This window comes from Neoarius graeffei, chromosome 21 (genome assembly GCF_027579695.1).
Source record: "Neoarius graeffei isolate fNeoGra1 chromosome 21, fNeoGra1.pri, whole genome shotgun sequence".
Lineage (NCBI taxonomy): Eukaryota > Metazoa > Chordata > Actinopteri > Siluriformes > Ariidae > Neoarius > Neoarius graeffei.
Genome location: NC_083589.1, coordinates 51,048,613 through 51,072,893, shown reverse-complemented (window position 1 = coordinate 51,072,893; position 24,281 = coordinate 51,048,613). Strand labels below are relative to the sequence as shown.

The window sequence follows — 24,281 nt, the reverse complement described above, 5'->3', positions numbered from 1 at the left end:
AATAAATTCAATTCAACTCAATCCAGTTTCAGTTATATAGTGCTTTTAACAATGGACACAGCCACAAAGTAGTTTCACAGAAATCCGGATATAGATTTAAATTTTAGTATCATAAATGTTTGTGTCATTGTGACACAATATCGTGTATTATTATACATACAGGACACTTTTTCGATGGCATAAAAACACGTGTTCTATTCCCTTCTAGTGGGTTCCATTCATTTGGTTTGATAGCATGCAATATTGTTAGCATATCGCTTATCCTACGTGTATTACATCACTCTACCCAATGGAGAATGAGCGTTGAATATGGTTTACGATACTGCATGGTTGTCAAGACAACACATCGTAGCTGATGCGAATATTCAGTGAGAAAGTTTCCTGCTGCACATGTGCAGAAGCATTTCTTTGTTCGTCGGGAAAGAGAAAGACGTGCTGAACACCCGAAAGGCTACCAAAACTTCATTGGATATGCTTCATGCATATTTACAAGAGAAAAACTTACCAACGGACATTGAAAAACTGGAAAAGAGAGCAATAGCTGAAATATTGTCAAAGTTCTACTTGGAAGTGAGGAAAAGTGATAGAGACTTGAGTTACATTAGATCAGAATCAGCACTGGATATTGGTAAGTAATCCCCCTGTTCTTAACTTTTTGTAAAATCTATAATTGTTCCAGGGCGGCACGGTGGTGTAGTGGTTAGCGCTGTCGCCTCACAGCAAGAAGGTCCTGGGTTCGAGCCCCGGGGCCGGCGAGGGCCTTTCTGTGCGGAGTTTGCATGTTCTCCCCGTGTCCGCGTGGGTTTCCTCCGGGTGCTCCGGTTTCCCCCACAGTCCAAAGACATGCAGGTTAGGTTAACTGGTGACTCTAAATTGACCGTAGGTGTGAATGTGAGTGTGAATGGTTGTCTGTGTCTATGTGTCAGCCCTGTGATGACCTGGCGACTTGTCCAGGGTGTACCCCGCCTTTCGCCCATAGTCAGCTGGGATAGGCTCCAGCTTGCCTGCGACCCTGTAGAAGGATAAAGCGGCTAGAGATAATGAGATGAGATGAGATAATTGTTCCATCAAATGTGTATGTATAATAATAATAATAATATTGGCTGGCTTTTTTTCATGGTATGTCAGGTACATTCCATTCAGCTACTCGTCTTCGACTCATTCAATATCATGCTAGCTGAATGGACTATATCTGATAGACCACTCAACGCCAGCCAACATTATTTAAAGATATACAGTGCCTTGCAAAAGTATTCATCCCCCTTGGTGTTTGTCCTGTTTTGTCGCATTACAAGCTGGAATTAAAATGGATTTTTGGGGGGGTTAGCACCATTTGATTTACACAACATGCCTACCACTTTAAAGGTGCACATTGTTGTTTTATTGTGGCACAAACAATAATTAAGATGAAAAAACAGAAATCTGGAGTGTGCATAGGTATTCACCCCCTTTCATATGAAACCCCTAAATAAGAGCTGGTCCAACCAATTCACTTCACAAGTCACATAATTAGTTGATTAAGCTCCACCTGTGTGCAATCAAGGTGTCACATGATCTGTCACATGATGTCTGTATAAATCAACCTGTTCTGGAAGGACCCTGACTCTGTAACACTACTAAGCAAGCAACATGAAATCCATTAAATCCACTATAGCAAAATGGAAAGAACATGGCACCACTACAAACCTGACAAGAGAAGGCCGCCCACCAAAACTCACAGACCGGGCAAGGAGGGCATTAATCAGAGATGCAACAAAGACACCAAAGATAACACTGAAGGAGCTGCAAAGAGCCACAGCGGAGACGGGAGTATCTGTCCATAGGACCACTTTAAGTCGTACACTCTACAGAGCGAGGCTTTATGGAAGAGTAGCCAGAAAAAAGCCATTACTTAAGAAAACACGTTTGGAGTTTGCCCAACAGCATGTGGCAGACTCCTGAAACACAAGGAAGAAGATTCTCTGGTCAAATGAGACTAAAATTGATCTTTTTGGCCATCATGGGAAATACCATGTGTGGCACAAACCCAACACCCTGAGAACACCATTCCTACAGTGAAGCATGGTGGTGGCAGCATCATGCTGTGGGGAGGTTTTTCATCTGCAAGAACAGGAAAGCTGGTCAGGACTGAAGGAAAGATGGATGGCACTAAATACAGGGCAATTCTGGAGGAAAACCTGTTTGAGTCGGCCAGAGGTTTGAGACTGGGACGGAGGTTCACGTTTCAGCAGGACAATGACCCTAAACATACTGCTAAAGCCACAGTGGAGTGGTTTAAAGGGAAACATTTAAATGTCTTGGAATGGCCTAGTCAAAGCCCAGACCTCAATCCAATTGAGAATCTGTGGCATCACTTGAAGATTGCTGTACACCAACGCAACCCATCTAACTTGAAGGAGTTGGAGCAGTTTTGCCTTGAGGAATGGGCAAAAATCCCAGTGGCTAGATGTGCTAAGCTAATAGAGACATACCCCAAGAGACTTGCAGCTGTAATTGTAGCAAAAGGTGGCTCTACAGAGTATTGACTTTGAGGGGGGTGAATACCTATGCACACTCCAGATTTTTGTTTTTTCATCTTAATTATTGTTTGTGTCACAATACAAAAACAATGTGCCCCTTTAAAGTGGTCGGCATGTTGTGTAAATCAAATGGTGCTAACCCCCCAAAAATCCATTTTAATTCCAGCTTTTAATGCGACAAAACAGGACAAACACTAAGGGGGATGAATACTTTTGCAAGGCACTGTATTACTTATGACAGTGTTCTGCTGTTACACTTTAACACACACACACAAACACCAATGCACGCACATGCTTACCCTCTGTTTCTCCATGTATTGACTTTACAATGTCAGTGCCATTCGGAATCTTTCCACTATGTAAAAAAGACAAAGATTAAAATAATTTTGAGACAAAAATTATATCAAAAGTATTTGGTGAAAATGGTATTTCCTAAATATCAGTAATATTACAGTTTAAACACACACACACACACACACACACACACACACACACACACACACATTACATGTTGTCCAAAACTACAGTACATTTATTCATGTTTTGTATATTATCACAGTATATTCTCGACTCTACAGTTTAACTGAAATGCCAAGAACATAAATTGTAAACGTACAATCTCGGAACCTGGAAGATGGCGCTGTCCACTCCGTTAGTCTCTCCTTCTTCTTCCAGTAGGCTGAAGGCGCTGCCACTCAATCCGCTGTCCAATGAGGCTGCAGTAACAGGAGCATCAGCAGATCTATGACTGCCGGACGCTGTTTCGAAAGTATACTATGTGAGTTACACTATTATCCTGTCTTGCAGAATGGAGAACTACCACTGGCCTAAAGGCTTCATTACCCAGAAACACAGGAGTTAAAACCTGTTTAGGGCAGGAAACAAGCATGGCCTCCAAGATCTGCGACACATTCCATCCACATGCTCCTGACAACTACAGTACTGTGCAAAGATCTGGTCATGAAAAGTGGTGAAATAAAGAGCAGTACAGAGTAAAAACTAATATAAATTATTAATACAGTAGGTACACCCTTATTTAGTTTGAATATGTGTCTTTAATGAAATACAACCACGTTTCCAAAAAAAAGTTGGGATGCTGTATAAACTGTAAATAAAAACAGGATGATTTGCAAATCATGGAAACCCTATATTTCATTAAAAAATAGTACAAAGACAATCCCTGTGTCTGAAATCGCTCACTCGTTCACTACTCCCTATATAGGGAATTACTATATAGAGGACTATATAGCAAGCTCATTGGTAAAATGAAAGAACACTTTCGGACACGAATCTGTCACGCTGGTATTTACATCATTACTGTCGCACAATTAAAACGTGCCAGATCAGTCGACTGGCAGGTTTTCAAAATAATAAAATACATGCATATATTTTTGCGATAAATACATATTATACTGAGTGTATTTCCCACATTAATAAATACAAAGTACCTGCATCTTTCAGGGTTTTTTTATATCAAGGCTGAATACTTTCTTCTTTGCCGCTGCCTTTTATTAAATCAAATTTGAGACTTTTAATTTGATTTCTTTCAGCGCGATCACAATGCATGATGGGATATATTGCTTTGGTTAGTGACCATCATTGTACACTACTTTTCGTGATGCATTGTGGGATACTTTGAGTGCACTATATAGGGTGCAAATAATCCTCACTAAAGTTTCAGACAGCACTACAAAATGGCGTCCCCACTATATAGTGCTCTATATAGTGAGTAGAGAGTGATTTTGGATACAGGGAATATATCAAATGTTGAAACTGAGAAGTTTGATTGTTTTGTGAAAAATATATGCTCATTTTGAATTTAATTCCAGCAACATGTTTCAAAAAAGTTAGGACGGGGCAACAAAAGACTGGAAAAGTTGTGTAATGCCAACCCCCCCAAAACAAACAAACAAACAAACAAACAAACAAACAAACAAACAAACAAACAACCCCCCCCAAAAAAAAAAAAAAAAAAAAAACTAAGAAGGTTAATTGGCAACAGGTCAGTAACATGATTTGGTATTAAAAAGTCCAGAGAAATCTCTGTACACAAGGGAGAAAACCGAAAACCAACATTGGATGCCTGTGATTTTCAGGCCCTCAGGAGACACTGCATGAAAAACAGACACGATTCTGTAGTGGAAATCACTGTATGGGCTCACTTCTGAAAACCATCATCTATGAACACAATTCATCACTACATCCACAACTACAAGTTAAAACTAGATATATACAATATCCAGAAATGCCGCCACCTTTTCTGGGCCTGAGCTCTTTTACGATGGACTGAGGCGAAGTGGAAAACTGTCCTGTGGTCTAATGAATCGAAATCTGAAATAATTTTTGGATATCATGGACACCGCGTCCTCCAGGCTCAAGAGGAGACGGACCATCCGGCTTGTTATCAGTGCACAGTTCAAAAGCCAGCATCTGTGATGGTATGGGGGGCATTAGTGCACGTGACATGGGGAAGCATCATTAATGCTGAATGATATATACAGTACATGTTTCAGAGCAATATGCTGCCATCCAGATGACTGCTTTTTCAGGGAAGGTCTTGAGTATTTCAGTAAGACAATGCCAAACCACTTTCTGCACATATTACAACTGAATGGCTACGTAATAAAAGAGTCCAGGTGCTAAACTGACCTGCCTGCAGTCCAGACCTGTCTCCTGTTTAAAACATTTGGTGCATTACGAAGCACAAAATACAACAAAGGAGACCCTGAACTGTTGACTAGCTGAAATCCTTTACCAGGCAAGAATGGGACAACATTTCTCTTTCAGAACTACAGCAATCGGGTCTCCTCAGTTTCCAAACATTTATAGTGTTGATAAAAGTAGAGGTGATGCAACATAGTAGTAAACATGCCCCTGTTCCAACTTTTTTGAAAGGTGTTGCTGACATCAAATTCAAAATGAGAACAATAAAATTTCTCAGTTTCAGCATTTGATATGTTACCTTTGTACTATTTTCAGTGAAACATAGGGTTTCCATGATTGGCAAATTCTGTTTTTATTTATATTTTGCATGGCATCCCAACTTTTTTGGAAATGGGGTTGTACAAAAAAGTTCCCTGTAACATTTAAGATTTTGGAAAATTAATATTTGTAAATTTAAAATGTGTTTCTTTTCTACTGACACAGTAAAGAGGAAGAATTAAGGTAAACGTGTCAATATAAAAACTTTACAGTACGTAAGACTTTGCCCAGTACTGTATACTGCACACAGTATGAGCGAGCTAAAGGTCACAGACACGTGCACTCACAAACACATATACACTACTGCTAAAATTGTTTTCAGTGGTATACTCTATAACTGAACCCTCTATAATGATACCTATATATAATGCATAGAAGGATAAATAGAACTGCAGGTGCATCATAATGATCATGACAGCTGTAGACAGCACTGTAGCCAGAGGCCAAGACAGAGCCTTACAGTTACAAGGAAACAATCACTGTCTGACTCCAAGTGTCAGAGTGTTATTTCTGCTTATACCATGGCAACCTGCCAATGATTGCACTTTTTCCTAGTTAAAGAACAACGCATCTTCATCCATTTTGTGTCACTTAAAATATACCAGTCGGCATATCGGATGCTCGTTGGCCGTGCTGTGAAAATTGTCCATGCGAACGCTCATCTAAGTTTCCAAATCTGTTATCGCTTAACTCTTGAACATTTTCTATCGTGAATATGATCATTAAAAAGCTTATGATCTCTGCTTTCCAAAGAAATTGATCTTAAGATCTGTTCAATACTTTGGGAGTAACAGCAGGTTGAAATTGATACAACAGACTACACACTCTGCTCGCGTGATGTCGGGAACCTGCCGGTGATTTTTGAGTCACGGGAAAGTGGTCAGACTCTCTCTCTCTCTTCTGATCGGTTTCTGACTGGATTACTCGTGAATGTCAATCAGATAAGATTTATAGGGACGTTCTCTCACTCTCACTGTTTCTGATGAAGTATTCAGCAAAATTTTCCATCAGCTAGTTTTGATGTTATGATTCACAGGAGACTTTGAAGTGAGTTTTCATAGCTTTACCTACTTATTTTTTTTCAAATCAGACTGATTTCATGTAAATAAATAACTATTTTAGAATATAACTGGAGTTGTTTTGAGGAAAAATATCGAGATCTTAGTGCTCGGAATGATATAAAAAAAACAGAAGTCAGAAACGCGAGTGTCAATTTCAATTCAATTAATGTGAATTGTTTATTGGATGTGGCTCAGACAGTTTTTTCGAGGTTCGCCTTGAAAGCTGTCAATATTAATCGAAATAATCATTTATACTCTTTCATATAAACACTAGTAGGCCCTACTTAGAAATACAAAGCCTACAGAGCACAAAGAGGGTATTAGAAAGAATCTTTTATTACTTTTTTATTGAGTGTACCAATTTAACGTTTTTACCTCCTTAGCATAATTAATACGAATTAAATACTAATTTACATAATTTGAGTTTATTGATTTTCAAACTTTATATTCAGTATACAACCATCTATGTGCCTGCCAATTTCCATGCAAATATCTTGAAAAATAAGAAAGTTATTAAGAAAAAACATTTGATTTCATTCGTTAATGAGGCCCATTTTGGACCATGTGATCCTCAGACAGAATATTACGGCAGTTTTCTAAAAATTAAACCGTTTCTTCAATCTTAGATTTGTAATATCTGAAGAACGGATAAACATGTTTTAATTCTGTAAAAAGTATGTTGTTCTGCATTCAATTCCGAATTCAATGAGAGCTGTTTCAAGCAATTTGGATTGAATTTGAATTTTCATCTGATATGCCTAATACCAGCTATAATACCAGCAGTACCTTTTGCGTCATTTTCCAAAGCACATACACTATATATTATATAACATATTCTTTAGCATTTGAACACAGATTCATGAAATAATTAAGCCAATATCTCACTGGGCTGTGACAGCCTGCGACTAGTTGGAGACAGAATAATTGCGATAAAATATGCGAATTAGCAACAATTTTCACTTGGAATCACACTGAATTGATATTCGCATATTTTATCGTAATTGTTGTGTCTCCAACTAGTCGCAGGCTGTCGCAGCCCAGTGAGATACACTCGCACTTCCTGTCTCACGGAAACTGACTTGAGAAGGGTTCGTGACGGCTTTGCGACACCAGCGACGGATTTGTGGCTATTTTGAGAGAAATTCTGTCGCACAAATTTTTTGAACATGTTCAAAATTTCAGCGACGAAGGAGCAACACTTTGCGACTCATGCGAGGAAATTGAGAAGCCCCGTGAATGTTTCAAGGCACTTTTGAAACTCTCTCGCGAATGACGTTCGCAATTTGTCGCAAGCTGTCGCAGCCCAGTGAGATACTGGCTTTAGATAATCATCAAAACTACTTTTTGTTATTTAGATCATCATTTACATGATCACATTAACGTTATTATTATTAACCTTTTAAAGTAATTTTAAAAGTATTTTATTACATAAGGAATAAAATACTTGGGGGTGTGACATTATCAAAAAATAATCAAAGATGGGGAGGTGTGAAATGGCTCGACACAATAGCACCCCGAATTTTATTATTTTATAACTTGCAGCACATCCTGAAGTGTTTCATTCCTTTCATATCATAGCAATCTGCCAAACATTGCACTTTTTATCATACATTTTATTAGTTTAGAGTTACATTCAATGTTGTGGAGTGTTTGCCAAAAAAAAAAAATAGACTGGCGGCTACAATTATCGACAGTCCATAATTATCGACACCTTTTCAGATTTGCCAATAAACAATTTTACAAAGGTGAGTTTCAGTTGCAACAGTTATTATTGGTTAATCAATCAACCAGAAGACCCGCCTCGCCCTTTGATCTTGTCGTCTGATGACACAGCTCGTTACCTGAGATGGAATTTTTTTCAGCACGATCAGCAATTTGCTGAAAATCCGGACGTTATCATTGCAGATAAGCATGGTGGAAAGAACATGGACATGTTTTTACTGATCAAATTCACCGATATTTCATGATCTCCTTGTCGAAACCTACTCTTTCATTTGACAGTCGCCATTTTGTGTCTAAACGTGCGATTGAGAAGTCATGTGAGGTGTCGATAATGGTGATCACTTTCACCGGTGTCCACCATTATCGACACGCTGTGGAATTAAGTGACATTTACAACTGTTATGGATCGATCTTTGTGTAACATTGTTGAAGTAGATGAAGTACTTTTAAAAAATAAAAGTGCTGTGATTTATAATTTTTTTTTTCTGATTCATAACAGAATGGAATGTTGATAGAGTATTTGGAATCCGATTGCAATAAATAGAATTAGACCAGAATTAAATTCCTAGCATATAAAAAATTACATACTTGAAATATTCAGATGTTTCTACTGCATTCAGAAAAAAAACAAATATATATTTTTCGCAGTTTGTTGTAAATATCTACCACATATTACAATATCGGTAGACATTTTATATTTTGGTTCTAGGAATAACATGCGACCTTTGACCTGGATTTCCATGCCTCAATTCCCTGTTGATATTTATTGGTAAACTACAAAACTACAACCCCGATTCCAAAAAAGTTGGGACAAAGTACAAATTGTAAACAAAAACAGAATGCAATAATTTACAAATCTCAAAAACTGATATTGTATTCACAATAGAACATAGACAACATATCAAATGTCGAAAGTGAGACATTTTGAAATTTCATGCCAAATATTGGCTCATTTGAAATTTCATGACAGCAACACATCTCAGAAAAGTTGGGACAGGGGCAATAAGAGGCTGGAAAAGTTAAAGGGACAAAAAAGGAACAGCTGGAGGACCAAATTGCAACTCATTAGGTCAATTGGCAATAGGTCATTAACATGACTGTGTATAAAAAGAGCATCTTGGAGTGGCAGCGGCTCTCAGAAGTAAAGATGGGAAGAGGATCACCAATCCCCCTAATTCTGCGCCGACAAATAGTGGAGCAATATCAGAAAGGAGTTCGACAGTGTAAAATTGCAAAGAGTTTGAACATATCATCATCTACAGTGCATAATATCATCAAAAGATTCAGAGAATCTGGAAGAATCTCTGTGCATAAGGGTCAAGGCCGGAAAACCATACTGGGTGCCCGTGATCTTCGGGCCCTTAGACGGCACTGCATCACATACAGGCATGCTTCTGTATTGGAAATCACAAAATGGGCTCAGGAATATTTCCAGAGAACATTATCTGTGAACACAATTCACCGTGCCATCCGCCGTTGCCAGCTAAAACTCCATAGTTCAAAGAAGAAGCCGTATCTAAACATGATCCAGAAGCGCAGACGTCTTCTCTGGGCCAAGGCTCATTTAAAATGGACTGTGGCAAAGTGGAAAACTGTTCTGTGGTCAGACGAATCAAAATTTGAAGTTCTTTATGGAAATCAGGGACGCCGTGTCATTCGGACTAAAGAGGAGAAGGACAACCCGAGTTGTTATCGGCGCTCAGTTCAGAAGCCTGCATCTCTGATGGTATGGGGTTGCATTAGTGCGTGTGGCATGGGCAGCTTACACATCTGGAAAGACACCATCAATGCTGAAAGGTATATCCAGGTTCTAGAGCAACATATGCTCCCATCCAGACGACGTCTCTTTCAGGGAAGACCTTGCATTTTCCAACATGACAATGCCAAACCACATACTGCATCAATTACAGCATCATGGCTGCGTAGAAGAAGGGTCCGGGTACTGAACTGGCCAGCCTGCAGTCCAGATCTTTCACCCATAGAAAACATTTGGCGCATCATAAAACGGAAGATATGGCAAAAAAGACCTAAGACAGTTGAGCAACTAGAATCCTACATTAGACAAGAATGGGTTAACATTCCTATCCCTAAACTTGAGCAACTTGTCTCCTCAGTCCCCAGACGTTTACAGACTGTTGTAAAGAGAAAAGGGGATGTCTCACAGTGGTAAACATGGCCTTGTCCCAACTTTTTTGAGATGTGTTGTTGTCATGAAATTTAAAATCACCTAATTTTTCTCTTTAAATGATACATTTTCTCAATTTAAACTTTTGATATGTCATCTATGTTCTATTCTGAATAAAATATGAAATTTTGAAACTTCCACATCATTGCATTCCGTTTTTATTTATAATTTGTACTTTGTCCCAACTTTTTTGGAATCGGGGTTGTAGAAATTAATACAAACAACAAGAAACGATTAACAAAATGTGATCTACGAAAATACTTAGAAAGTGGGTAGAAAGTGGAATAAAAGATTTTCTGACACAGGTTCAACATTATCAGTTCATTTGTTTACAAACACTAGAATTACTTCCTCATTTACATACGCACCGACATCGATATATTTATATAAAAGATATTTTGTACTAAATATAAGTCTATGTAAAACAAATTTTAAATAAAATCTATGTTTTGTTAATTTAATACCACATACCGATTATTTTTCTTTAAATAAATAATCATCTGGATGTCGATAATTGTAGAATGGTGCCGATAACTGTGGACAAACGTGTCGATAATTATGGAACGGTGTCACGTGATCTGATATGCTAAATAATCAGGAATCAACTCGTTTTTTTTCCCAGTGGAAGTTTGAGTAATTATTCATGCACAATTCACGTACTGAAAGTCTTTTCTACTTTTGCAATGGCCAAAAGATCGTTAAGGTGTCGATAATTGTAGCCGCCGCTCTATATCACTTGTTTTAGCAGCTATAAACAGTTTTTTCTTCACCAGCCTCTCTTTTCTTCTCTCTCGTGAAGATAATAAGACGACAAATGCAGCAAATTCGAAATAAAATTTCCCCTTACAGGAAACTTCACCATATCAAAGATTGCACGCTCATTTTTAAAAATTTAATGCAAGAACGAGTGCATTAACGTAAACCTGTGAGTTGAATTACTCCTACTGACGGCACCACTGTCAGAGCTGCTGTTCGAGAAAATGAATCAAAACTCTATAGTAAAGCATAGCATTCAGTAGTATCACTAGTGATTCCAGACTTTTAGCAGTGGTGTACATAGACACGTTTATAATGCACTACGAACTCCACGTAAGCAGCATCCAAGACATCTATTGACATAAAACGCTGAAGAACACAGATATGCAAAGCAGACTGTAGAAGAACAGCAGCAGAAGCATTTACACACAGAAGAAATCATTCATTAGTAAGTGTATTAGCTACCTGTGTGTGTAGTCTGGATAATCACATTCGGCTCATTCTGATATGACGTGTTTAATTCTATTTAAAATTGTCGTTAATAGTTGTTAATCTTTGTTTAGGAATATGTGGATTTTAATTTCCTTATTAAGTCTTATTGAGCTCTTGTACCTTGCTGCTGAGTGATGAGTGATGGTGTAGAGTGAAATGCATGAGTTTGGTCTTGGCTCATAATTCATGCACACAGCCTTCTCGAAACACACTCCTCAACACTGGCTCAGAGTGCTTCACTAACACCAGGGACTAACATAAATGACTTTACGTGTCATTTATGGTCACATGACAAGCGAATACATTTTTATTCAACTGGTTTTAGTGAAGCATGTTGATGGAATGTGGAAGAAGATTGAGTCTCGCTGCATGAATTATCTGTGGAGTGTCTAGCCTCCTTCTTTATCTTTCTGCAGATGTGCGTTAGTAATTCAGCATCCTCTCTCTCTCTCTCTCTCTCTCTCTCTCTCTCACCTCTATCCCGATGAGGCCTTTCTTCCGACATGGCTTTTCGGAGGGTCAGTTGACGGCCATCAATGTTCTCATTGCCCGGTGTGTTGGACAGGGCTCTCTGTATGGTGAGCACACCTGCTATGCTGTGCCTGTGCTGCCTCAGGGAGAGGCAGCCAGTTTGGACTGGGTAAGGTTGGGGGTGAGGTGACGTAAAAAACCCAAAACATTGGAGGAAAAGGGACGAGGAAGGGTTCAAGGGAAGTCAGGAAAAGGACAAGGAGATGGAGACTCCGAGTATGAACTCTGTACAATATGGAAACCACCAGCTTTTTACTGTACTTTATAGTCACATGCAGCCACAGTGTGTGCCCTCCTTGGCTGAGGGGGCAGGTAGGGGGCGTAGCGCGTTCACTGGGGTGCATCGTGGGCCGGCAGTAGCCACAGGAAGAGTAGGAGGCGGATAGAGAAGGGAGGCACGGTGGTTGCGGAGCAGAGGCCACATGCATAGCCGGTTCATTGGTGTAAAGAACAGCAGAAAAAGCTGGGTCATACGGGACACGACCCGTTGGGACAATGAAAAGGAAAGGATCGGAAAATGGAGGAGTCAGCGGAAGTCTGGGATTAGTTGGCAGCAAAGAAAACTCCCTTAATGTTGGCGAAGAGGGTCCCGTTGCAGATGTGGCTAAATGTAATTGGACGATAATAGGACTGAACCTGGCTATTTTTGTATCTTAGTTACTGCAGCAATCAGCTCTGCTCATGCAGGGACCCAAATGCTTGCCAGGATACAGGGGACTCGACATATTGGGTCATTCTCTGCCAGTGATTGGCAGTTTTTAGGAAACAATTTGTTCACCTGCTAATTAGTCGGCGTCGATGTCTTTAAATTAACATATTTTATAGGTTATGTTATGGTACTGCATTTATTTATTTAGTACTTCAGCTTTAAAGGACACGTTATTTATTTTATTACTGGTTATCGCGATACTGTAGTTAAGCTACACCATTGACCATGGACTGATGATGTCACTCTTTTTAAAGATATTATTTTTAGCTTTACTTCTCTAATATGCAATATACAACATATATAGGAGCACCATAACCTTAGATATATATTTATTAAGTGAACTGGCTGTAGTGCAAGCGAGCGTACAAGTGTGTATGCGTGCAGAGTAGTGAAGTGTCTCCAACACATAGGGCAGAACATACAGGAGAGGAAGCAGTGAGATGAACAGACTGTGACCACATGGGGACCAGAACAAGGGAGAGAGAATCCAAAAATAATATATACATATATAAAAAAAAATGGGTAGCAAAAAAAATAAAAATAAAAAAGGGAACAGAAGGAAGAGCAGATGAGTGTGAAGGCAGCCATGCTGTGGGGGCTTTATTTGCGTCGTTTACTTGGTTGGAGGCGATGCTGTTCACTGGCAGCTTCAGCTGTTGCCATGGTGTCGTCAGGGTGTGCCCGGGATGCGCCACTTTTGCCGTGAGCGCGTGAGGTTCCATGGGAGCGTGCTTGGCTCTCGGAGGGAGATGGCTTTGACGTGCTGGGACTACTGTGAGATTTCTCAATTGTGGGAACCTGCGTATCTAAAACAACCAAAATACGATGCTGAGCTTCCTGTTTCCTCAACTTGCCTGACGAATCTGATTTGGAGCTACCATTTAGCATGTATTATTGATTTAATACTGTTTATTTATGCTTCGTTTTATATAGTTAGTGTGATGCTTAAAGTTCCGTGATATTAGTGAATGTTTTTGTTTGGCCAACCCGGTCTCACCGTGTATAGGAATTCTAAGATGTGTCCTGGTATTATGAGTTTAACTCATGCACAGTGAAATCCACAGTGTTGAATTTACCCCATAGTGTTCAATAGGCAATGGGCTTATGCCATCATGTGTTGTCTGTTGTCCGTCGTCTGTCATCTGTCCATCGTCATCCACATTTTACGAAAATCGCATTTTCTCTCTCAATTCTTCACTGATTTTTATTCTTTTTGGCAGGAAGGTAGGCCTGCCTGGGATGCATATAGTATCTACTCAAATTTGCATAATCGCAAGTAATAATGAAGATATAGAGTAATTAAGCCCTAACGAGCAGTTTCCACACAAATCACTTCTTCTCCCTCAATTCTTCGCTGATTTTGATTCTTTCTCGCATGAAGGTAGGGTCACCTAGGGTGCATAGAACTTCTACCCAGATTTGCTTCATTACAATTATTCATGAAGTTATGGATTAATTAATCCTTAACAAAAATCAGTTCAACAAAAATCGCTTCTTCTCGGTCAATTCCTCACCGTTTTGGATTCTTTCTGGCAAATAGGTCGGTATTCCTAGCGTGTATATAGCTTAAAATAAATAAATATATTGTAGGGAGGCACAGTGGTGTAGTGGTTAGCGCTGTCGCCTCACAGCAAGAAGGTCCGGGTTTGAGCCCCGTGGCCGGCGAGGGCCTTTCTGTGCGGAGTTTGCATGTTCTCCCCGTGTCTGCGTGGGTTTCCTCCGGGTGCTCCGGTTTCCCCCACAGTCCAAAGACATGCAGGTTAGGTTAACTGGGGACTCTAAATTGACCGTAGGTGTGAATGGTTGTCTGTGTCTATGTGTCGGCCCTGTGATGACCTGGCGACTTGTCCAGGGTGTACCCCGCCTTTTGCCCGTAGTCAGCTGGGATAGGCTCCAGCTTGCCTGCGACCCTGTAGAACAGGATAAAGCGGCTAGAGATAATGAGATGAGATATACTGTATATAGTGTATAGAGCTTGCAACATTTATTGCGCAAGGTGGCCCACTTTAGATTGTTCTTTCTGGACTAGACGGGGCCGGAGTGAGCTACGCCGTCATTGACAGTCTCGTTTAAACATGTGGGATCAGCACTTTGTCAATAAAATAACTTCCTTCAATAAAAACGATCTGCTCAGATCTCCAGTCTCTGTTTTTCTTTGTTAAATAACAACACTTTTATAAATCGGTTTCATATTAGCCTTGGATTATTGTGGAGAGTCCACTCGATAAGTTACTGTTCGAGTTGTTATAACATTTTATTTATTAAGAGCATTAAAATAGACTTTTGATTTGACTTGCAGCAAGTATTACTGTAAGGGCTTCTGTGATAGAAATTTAATCAACACTTTCTGATGAATCAGAATTCAGCAGTGATGTGGTATAACTACATATAAAACAAATGTACAAAAATGACACTATTGTGTTCAACCAATCAGGACAAGGATACTGGTCAGTTTCCTTTCAATTCAGAAAGGTCTACCTCTTGCATTAGCACTCGGATAACTTTTTGGGGTGTGTTTTTTTAAAGTCACTGACTCAGTCTTTAATTCAGCACTGCGGATTTGCTGCGCCTATGGAAAGAGTATGGAGCCAAAGCTATGATGAATGGGTCATAAAGGCTGGACACATGTTGAAAGAAGAATAGAGGGACAGAGGACAGGGACAGAAGAACAAGAATGGCAAGGACAGCAAAATAGAGAGTTCAAGTCTAAGTGTTTAAGATGAAGAGGAACACAAAAGGAAGACAGCCAGAGGAAAGAGCAGGTATTCAGCTTTAAATATGAATCCTGAGCAGAATGTACCTTTGGCAGGATCAGGGAAGATGCCATGGCTACGACTCTTGATGACAGAGGATTTAGGTGACTCCTGACTGCTGTGCCCAGATGTTTTGGGTGAGTGCCCACTGGCCACTTTGGGTGAGTGTTGGCGTCCCTGGCTTGAGTGTGAGCGCCGGTGGTGCTCTCCTTCACACTGTTCCTTCAGTGGCAGCCAGCGCGGCACGTTATCCAGCTGAGTGGTGTTGGACAGGTCTATCAGCACCTACAACATGCAACAGAACCTGGTTACACGGCATGGGGCTTGAACTTGTCTGTCTGTATGTACAGTGGTGCTTGAAAGTTTGTGAACCCTTTAGAATTGTCTATATTTCTGCATAAATATGACCTAAAACATCATCAGATTTTCACACAAGTCCTAAAAGCAGATAAAGAGAACCCAGTTAAACAAATGAGACAAAAATTTTATACTTGGTCATTTATTTATTGAGGAAAATGATCCAATATTACATATCTGTGAGTGGCAAAAGTACGTGAACCTCTAGGATTAGCAGTTAATTTGAAGGTGAAATTAGAGTCAGGTGTTTTCAATCAATGGGATGACAATCAGGTGTGAGTGGACACCCTGTTTTATTTAAAGAACAGGGATCTATCAAAGTCTGATCTTCACAACACATGTTTGTGGAAGTGTATCATGGCACGAACAAAGGAGATTTGTGAGGACCTCAGAAAAAGTGTTGTTGATGCTCATCAGGCTGGAAAAGGTTACAAAACCATCTCTAAAGAGTTTGGACTCCACCAATCCACAGTCAGACAGATTGTGTACAAATAGAGGAAATTCAAGACCATTGTTACCCTCCCCAGGAGTGGTCGACCAACAAAGATCACTCCAAGAGCAAGGCGTGTAACATTCGGCGAGGTCACAAAAGACTTCAGGGTAACTTCTAAGCAACTGAAGGCCTCTATCACATTGGCTAATGTTAATGTTCATGAGTCTACCATCAGGAGAACACTGAACAACAATGGTGTGCATGGCAGGGTTGAAAGGAGAAAGCCACTGCTCTCCAAAAAGAACATTGCTGCTCGTCTGTGGTTTGCTAAAGATCATGTGGACAAGCCAGAAGGCTATTGGAAAAATGTTTTGTGGACAGATGAGACCAAAATAGAACTTTTTGTTTTAAATGAGAAGCATTATGTTTGGAGAAAAGAAAACACTACATTCCAGCATAAGAACCTTATCCCATCTGTGAAACATGGTGGTGGTAGTATCATGGTTTGGGCCTGTTTTGCTGCGTTTGGGCCAGGATGGCTTGCCACCCTTGATAGAACAATGAATTCTGAATTATACCAGCAAATTCTAAAGGAAAATGTCAGGACATCTGTCCATGAACTGAATCTCAAGAGAAGGTGGGTCATGCAGCAAGACAATGACCCTAAGCACACAAGTCATTCTACCAAAGAATGGTTAGAGAAGAATGAAGTTAATGTTTTGGAATGGCCAAGTCAAAGTCCTGACCTTAATCCAATCGAAATGTTGTGGAAGGACCTGAAGCGAGCAGTTCGTGTAAGGAAACCCACCAACATCCCAGAGTTGAAGCTGTTCTGTATGGAGGAATGGGCTAAAATTCCTCCAAGCCGGTGTGCAGGACTGATCAACAGTTACCGGAAGCGTTTAGTTGCAGTTATTGCTGCACAAGGGGGCCACACCACCAGATACTGAAAGCAAAGGTTCACATACTTTTGCCACTCACAGATATGTAATATTGGATCATTTTCCTCAATAAATAAATGACCAAGTATAATATTTTTGTCTCATTTGTTTAACTGGGTTCTCTTTATCTACTTTTAGGACTTGTGTGAAAATCTGATGATGTTTTAGGTCATATTTATGCAGAAATATAGACAATTCTAAAGGGTTCACAAACTTTCAAGCACCAGTGTGTGTGTGTGTGTGTGTGTGTGTGTGTGTGTGTATAAAATGCCAAATTTCCTACCTCTCCCAGGAAGTCATTGGAGGAGCACTTGTCATAGTCCCATACACTGACCTCTAATGTCTTCTTCCTCAGCTAAATATATGTGTACACACAGAACAGAGAAAATCAGCTTTATTTAGCGAACACATTTATCTCATTAATTTAAATATGCCTGAAAATGGGGCGGCACGGTGGTGTAGTGGTTAGCACTGTCGCCTCACAGCAAGAAGGTCCGGGTTCGAGCCCCGTGGCCGGCGAGGGCCTTTCTGTGTGGAGTTTGCATGTTCTCCCCGTGTCCGCGTGGGTTTCCTCCGGGTGCTCCGGTTTCCTCCACAGTCCAAAGACATGCAGGTTAGGTTAACTGGTGACTCTAAACTGACTGTAGGTGTGTATGTGAGCGTGAATGGTTGTCTGTGTCTATGTGTCAGCCCTGTGATGACCTGGCGACTTGTCCAGGGTGTACCCCGCCTTTCACCCGTAGTCAGCTGGGATAGGCTCCAGCTTGCCTGCGACCCTGTAGAACAGGATAAAGCGGCTAGAGATAATGAGATGAGATGTCTGAAAATGAACCATATGACATGATCTCTTTAGTGTTCCAAATATCTATTTCTGTATCTGTCTGTATCTATGGCTGAATTTAAACTCAAAGTGGGTGTGGCTTAAACTAGAAGGGTTTTTAAAAATTCAATATCACCTTTATCAGCGGTGAACTGTTACTATTCGAGCTGGAACTTGAGCTCAGCCAAAACTTAGCCAGACACCAAAAAAGCAACAGGGCAAAGGATTTTGCAAGGGATTAACGGCAGGCTTCCAGGTCGCTCCATTGTGTTTTGCTGTCGATGTTGATTTTAAAAGTAACAAAGTAAATTATACAGGGAAATGCATAAAGTCTGAGTGAAAAATACTGTAGCGAGCGTGCATGGAAGAAGAGTCTAGAGACAGAAATCTTAGTTTCTCGGTCGTTAGCCTGTGCTTCTTGCTCTCAATAGATAGCACTGGCTTGACCACTTTATTAGCATTCGCTAACACTACTGATGAACGCTACACTGGCTGGAAGGTGACTTCACTGCTGTGCTGACGCCGCCGACTTGCGGTTAAGCTGGCCTTCGAGAAGGCCTAGGGAGATACATTTTTGTTCACTCCCACTATAAATCAAAATCTGATTGGTTAATTCATCTGTCACTTCCTACATAAACATACACTGCCATGGCCTTCTGTCTCGCCAATGAAGTTCGAACCAATGAGTCAGCCAGCTCTAAACTCTTCTCAGCCTAGAGACAACAAGCAAAAGAATCTCATCGGATAACTCTATTTTAATGTTTTCAGGACAGTAACCCTTTCATTTCTGAAACAAATTTGATAGAAAACAAGGCCAAATTAGAATTAGAAGAGAATAATTATAATGAAATTATGAAAGAATGAATGAAATTAAAGGTAACATTTGAAATGCTGATATGTTTGGGCTTCCCTGAAGGCCTAGAAGGCCCTGACGGTTCACTATGCCCCAGGAAGCACTAGAAAACACGAGAACAAAGTCAGAGGTAGAAATACCAACACTGTCATCATGGTCTATGTATTCTGGCTCTGACAGTTCCTCAGCCTCAGCTACATCACACAAGTTCAAAACTGGTCTCACTTAGACGTGTGTGGGAGGTTTTTTTTAATCCTGCACGCACATTTTTGTTTGTATCTACCCGCAATATTTTCTCAGCAAAATATAAAAAACTAATACAGGGTACCCCCAGGATTGTTAAACCAAAATTTAAGACTTTTTAAGACTTTTTTTAATGCCATTTCAAGTGAAATTTAATACCTTTGTCGCACTCATTAGGGAAGAATAAATCATATTGAGCACCAGATTAAACCTCAAATAATTACTATTTACGAGTGTTTGAAATAACAAAATTACATTTATTAAAATAATCAATCAGAATTCATTCTACTCACACCCCCTGGACACCATGCAGAGGAGAGCACCCCCATGTAAGTCCAGACAATCACCCCTCATACACACACACACACATGCCAGAGAAGCATTCAAAAGACAAAAAGAAGATGGAAGGTAAGAGCATCAACCGAACATCTTTAACTTGCCCAAAGGTGACGAGAGTAAGCCAATCCACTCAGAGAACAAACAGGGTGGGGAAAACATAGCCTACATAGACATCACAGTATGGCCTACATCCTAATCATTCAGAATTCATTCCACTCAAACACTCTCTCTCTCTATCTCTTTCTCTCTCTCTCTCACTCACCCAGCAACAAATGGAAGCATCCCCAATGCAGAAGTTGAGGTCTCATTTTCGGCTGTGCTGCTAACGTTACTGGGTGTTGTTGGCACACAGTACTGTGCTATAGACCCTTTTCAGTCACATGACCTTCGTAAACGCGACCACCATTTTGGACATGTAGCGGACTTCGGCTCAAGTTGGTTTGAATGCGAGGAAGGCGACAAACGGAGAACATACAAGAAAAAGGAGCTAGATGCAGAAAACACCTTCGCTATCCAGCGACGTAGGGCATTTACAGGGCGAGCAGAGGGAGAAATAACAACAGTAACGACACATTAGCAACGCCGTACAGAAATAACGGTTTATGGCACAGACCCTTTCGGTTCTCGCTCATCTAGCTGCTACAATGACTGCTTAGACTGCAACAATAATACCTAACACACATTTAAGTATCCGTCGTAAAGACGTGAAACTCGTCGAGTGACGAGTGTGTTCATTGATAAGCTAACACAATCTAAAAGTAGACATACCATCACACTGCCCTGGCGCTGTGTACAAGTTTCCCTTCTATGGTTTGTGCGCTCACTATTTGCCATTACTTTCTCCAACCGTTGTTACAGATTACAGGGAACGGCCTGGATTTAAGAGACAAATACATGCTCCTATTGTTTTGAACACTTATTTGTAGGCAGTGCTTAATTTGTAAAGTGGGAGGTTCCGGAGCGCAGAGGATGAGCGGCTCCGGTGCGGAAAAAAAGAGGGGGGGAGGGGGGTGCGGCGCTGCGCTGCGCTTCTGGGCATGTTTTGTAATAACACTGCAAATTAAGTTCATCTGCAGATATTTTGTGGATGTCGTTTCATGAGAGAAATCACCAACAAGACAGATATCAAAATCAGACATTAACACTAAATAAACTTGCATTTTTTATTTAATTATTTGTTTTTGGTTTTTTTTGTTACATAGTCAAAAGAGGTGTCGGATCACCGGATCCAGTGTAAATAGCTGCCGGAGCCAACGCCCGAGGTTCCGGAGCGTGCTCCGGCTTGCTCCCCTCAAATTAAGCGCTGTTTGTAGGACACTGCCTCTGATCTGTCCTACAGTCTACCAACAGCAAAGGAACACAACGCTAGCTAATGTCGTTAGCGAATAGCTACTACAGAAGAACAAAGAGGTTACAATGAGTTATTTTAGCCTATTTGGTTACACACTCGCCCCCACAGAATGTTAACAGCAATGTAATGCCTTTTCTGGCTAATTTTATTCGTCTTACCTCCAACAAAGTGGTCACTACACAAGCGCCTGCTTCTGAATTGTGGATGCAAACGAAATATGTTTACCACTTTTCATGTGAGAATCCAGAGCTGTAAGCCCCACTGTCCCTAGTTGAAAGGTTTTTTTACACAAAGTGCATAATGCCTCACGGTCATTATTTGGAACCCCCTTAACCCAGGCGTATTTAGGGTCGAGCGGCCACTTCGGGTTGAATCTGCACTTCCCCATGCTCTCTCCCCCTCACCCTCTCTGCTCTATGCGCCTGCTGCTCTCGTTTCGTGTGAACCCTTTACGGCGCGACGTGAATTTCCCGCTGTTTGCGTGTGAACGCCAGGGCAGCGCAAAACATTTTAGATTTTGCTTTATTTTCATCACAGAGAATTTAATCTAGGTTACGCAACGATGTTAGACTTTCTTTGGAAAATTAAGACCTCCGTGGAAAAAATTAAGACTTTCAAGATGAAATTTAATACTTTTAAGGCCTTAATTCTGGAAAATGAAATTCAATACTTTTTTAATACTTTTAAGACTCCGCGGGTACCCTGTAATAGCCTAAATTAAAGTGCTGATGACACGTTTTTGACATCTTTGGCGATGTTTTATAACATAAAAAGTAATTCCCGATGATCCATATATTAATTCACGAAGGTGCCTATTTTACAAGTTATGATAAAAAACGCGGCTATTTGGGCAAATTTGACGGGGCTGCAGCACCCAGGAGACGAAAGAGGAGGAGGAGCTATATGACGTCAGCGAAAGAACCTTCCTCCTAACTTACCAGTTTGTTGTTGATGCGACAGGTGTTCAGTTTATCATTATTATTATTATTATACATTATATATATATATATATATATATATATATATATATATTAGTTATTATGCCTTCGCGTTGTGTTGCCGGCTTTTGCTCCAAAACCCACAAGGATGGGGTAAGTTTATTCAAGTTTCCCAGAGATTCCGAGCTGCATGCGAAGTGGGTGTAGCAAGTCAGGCGCACTCGTGACAAGTGGGAGCCCTCACCAACATCCGTCCTGTGCTCTGAACACTTCGATTTGGATTGTTTTGACACCCTTCCCAGCTTAAAAGAATCTCCTGGGTGTTCAGTTCATCACAAACGTGTGCTACTACCATCAGCAGTGCCTACACAGTGTTGCCAGATTGGGAGGTTTCCCGCCCAGTTGAGCGGTTTCAAGTGCATTTTGGTGGGTTTTGAACATATTTTGGGCTGGAAAACGTCAGCAGTATCTGTTGCCAGATACTGCTGAAGTTTTCCAGCCCAAAATATGTTCAAAACCCACCAAAATGCACTTGAAACCGCCCAACTAGGCAGGATTCCTCCCAATCTGGCAACACTGCCAGTATTCCGGAGGGGGTCTACTAGTAGCTATGCTGGATCCAAAGACAGTCCTCCTGTCAGAACATGTGTTGTGAAACGACATAAGATAAAGGTACGTAGAGCTATAGATTCTACATGATAATCATAAATGTAATCATAAAGTCGGCATGATATCAGTCATGTATTTGCTTGTGAAAGCTTGCGGCTTTCATGTAACTGCCGCCTAGCAACGAGAGGCAAAGGGTAAAGAGGATAGGCTATCATAGATTCTATTCGGAAGAGATCAACACAATTCTAGACTCCCAGAAGAGGAAGAGCTAGCACTAGAGAGTTCACCGGCGTTTCCATGCGCCATTTCCATTGAGTAGAACCAGAGTAGAACAGCCAGTGAACCGCAGCGTGTTCTTCCGCTGACGTCACAACATGGCCGCGAGCCACGGACCCAGTTTTCTTGCGCTGTGCAATTAAAAGTTGGATATTCGCGTAACGACAGCTTCTTTTCACGTAATTATAACAGAAATCTAACATGTTTGCCATGTTGTATAGTTTATTTAAGAAATTGCATAGAGTCATGTTCGTGTCATCAGCACTTTAAAGCACCATGACCCTGACCAGGCAGTTACTAGGATGAAGGAATGAATGAATGCTCAAAATGTATTTGAATGAAAAATAGTCTTTCTCTGTTTGGAAAGCTTCATATCTGACCACTTGCTCACTCACACTCACTAGAAAAATAATAATAAAAAACATCCTGCTCACTGTTGCCTCTTTTGTTGCATCTCACGGGATCCGAGCCCCAATGCACACCTTCAGTACCAACCAGATACCTTGTGGCAATAAATAAATTGTATCAATCCCGAACAAGTGTTGCCAGGCAAAACAAACCTCGCCCGGTAGCACTTATGATGAATATGAAGGAAGATATTGTGAAAAAAATCGGTACCCTATGGGTCCATGTGGCTACTGCTTATAAATAAAATTGTTTTCTGATCCCATGTCCATACAGTAAATATAACATATATATTTACTCTATGAGGCAGTAGCCACAAAAATGAAGCGTAATCCAAAAATGAACAATTTAAAAATCACATCAGTAAAATATAGCAACTGTCTTTACTTCATATTATTCTACTCTTCCCTCTTACAGTTTTCGAAACTGAAACCTCTGAACCGAGGCTGACATACACACGCTGTTGCCATGACCCAAACTCTTATTTCCTGGAAATGGCCCGCGCTAGAGCTCAGTGGAACACACTTTCTGTCTGTAATAAGCATAAACATGTCTGAAAGCGATTTCTTAGAAGAAACCTTTATTCGTCACATGCACACCAAGCACAGTGAAATTCATCCTCTGCATTTAACCCATCTGAAGCAGTGAACACACGCACACACACCCAGAGCAGTGGGCAGCCCAGAGCGCCCGGGGAGCAGTCAGGGGTTCAGTACCTTGCTCAAGGGCACCTCAGCCCAAGGCCGGCCCACGTCAACCTAACTGCTTGTCTTTGGATTGTGGGGGAAACCAGAGCACCCGGAGGAAACCCACGCAGACACGGGGAGAACATGCAAACTCCACACAGAAAGGCCCTCGCCTAGCCTGGGAAATCCCATGCTGCTTTGCACAATCGTTCCGATCTGAAAAGACAGCATGGAAACTATGGTCTAAAGGCTCGCCTGAGTTAGGGAGCCAATCAGAGAGTGGGGAGGGGTGGAAAGACGGTGACGCGTACTACTCGACA

At 40.8% G+C, this 24,281-nt stretch overlaps 1 protein-coding gene across 1 annotated transcript in view; it reads right to left on the bottom strand.

Annotated features, from left to right (window-relative positions):
- pcloa (piccolo presynaptic cytomatrix protein a) overlaps window positions 1-24,281 on the bottom strand; it is a 152,963-nt gene that overhangs the window by 14,970 nt on the left and 113,712 nt on the right. Inside the window, exons 19-24 of the mRNA XM_060903536.1 lie at window positions 17,725-17,796; window positions 15,758-15,995; window positions 13,575-13,763; window positions 12,192-12,353; window positions 3,136-3,277; window positions 2,819-2,874 (exon numbers count right to left, since the gene is read on the bottom strand). Coding sequence (XP_060759519.1) covers window positions 2,819-2,874; window positions 3,136-3,277; window positions 12,192-12,353; window positions 13,575-13,763; window positions 15,758-15,995; window positions 17,725-17,796 — 859 coding nt within the window. The remainder of the gene's footprint in view (window positions 1-2,818; window positions 2,875-3,135; window positions 3,278-12,191; window positions 12,354-13,574; window positions 13,764-15,757; window positions 15,996-17,724; window positions 17,797-24,281) is intronic.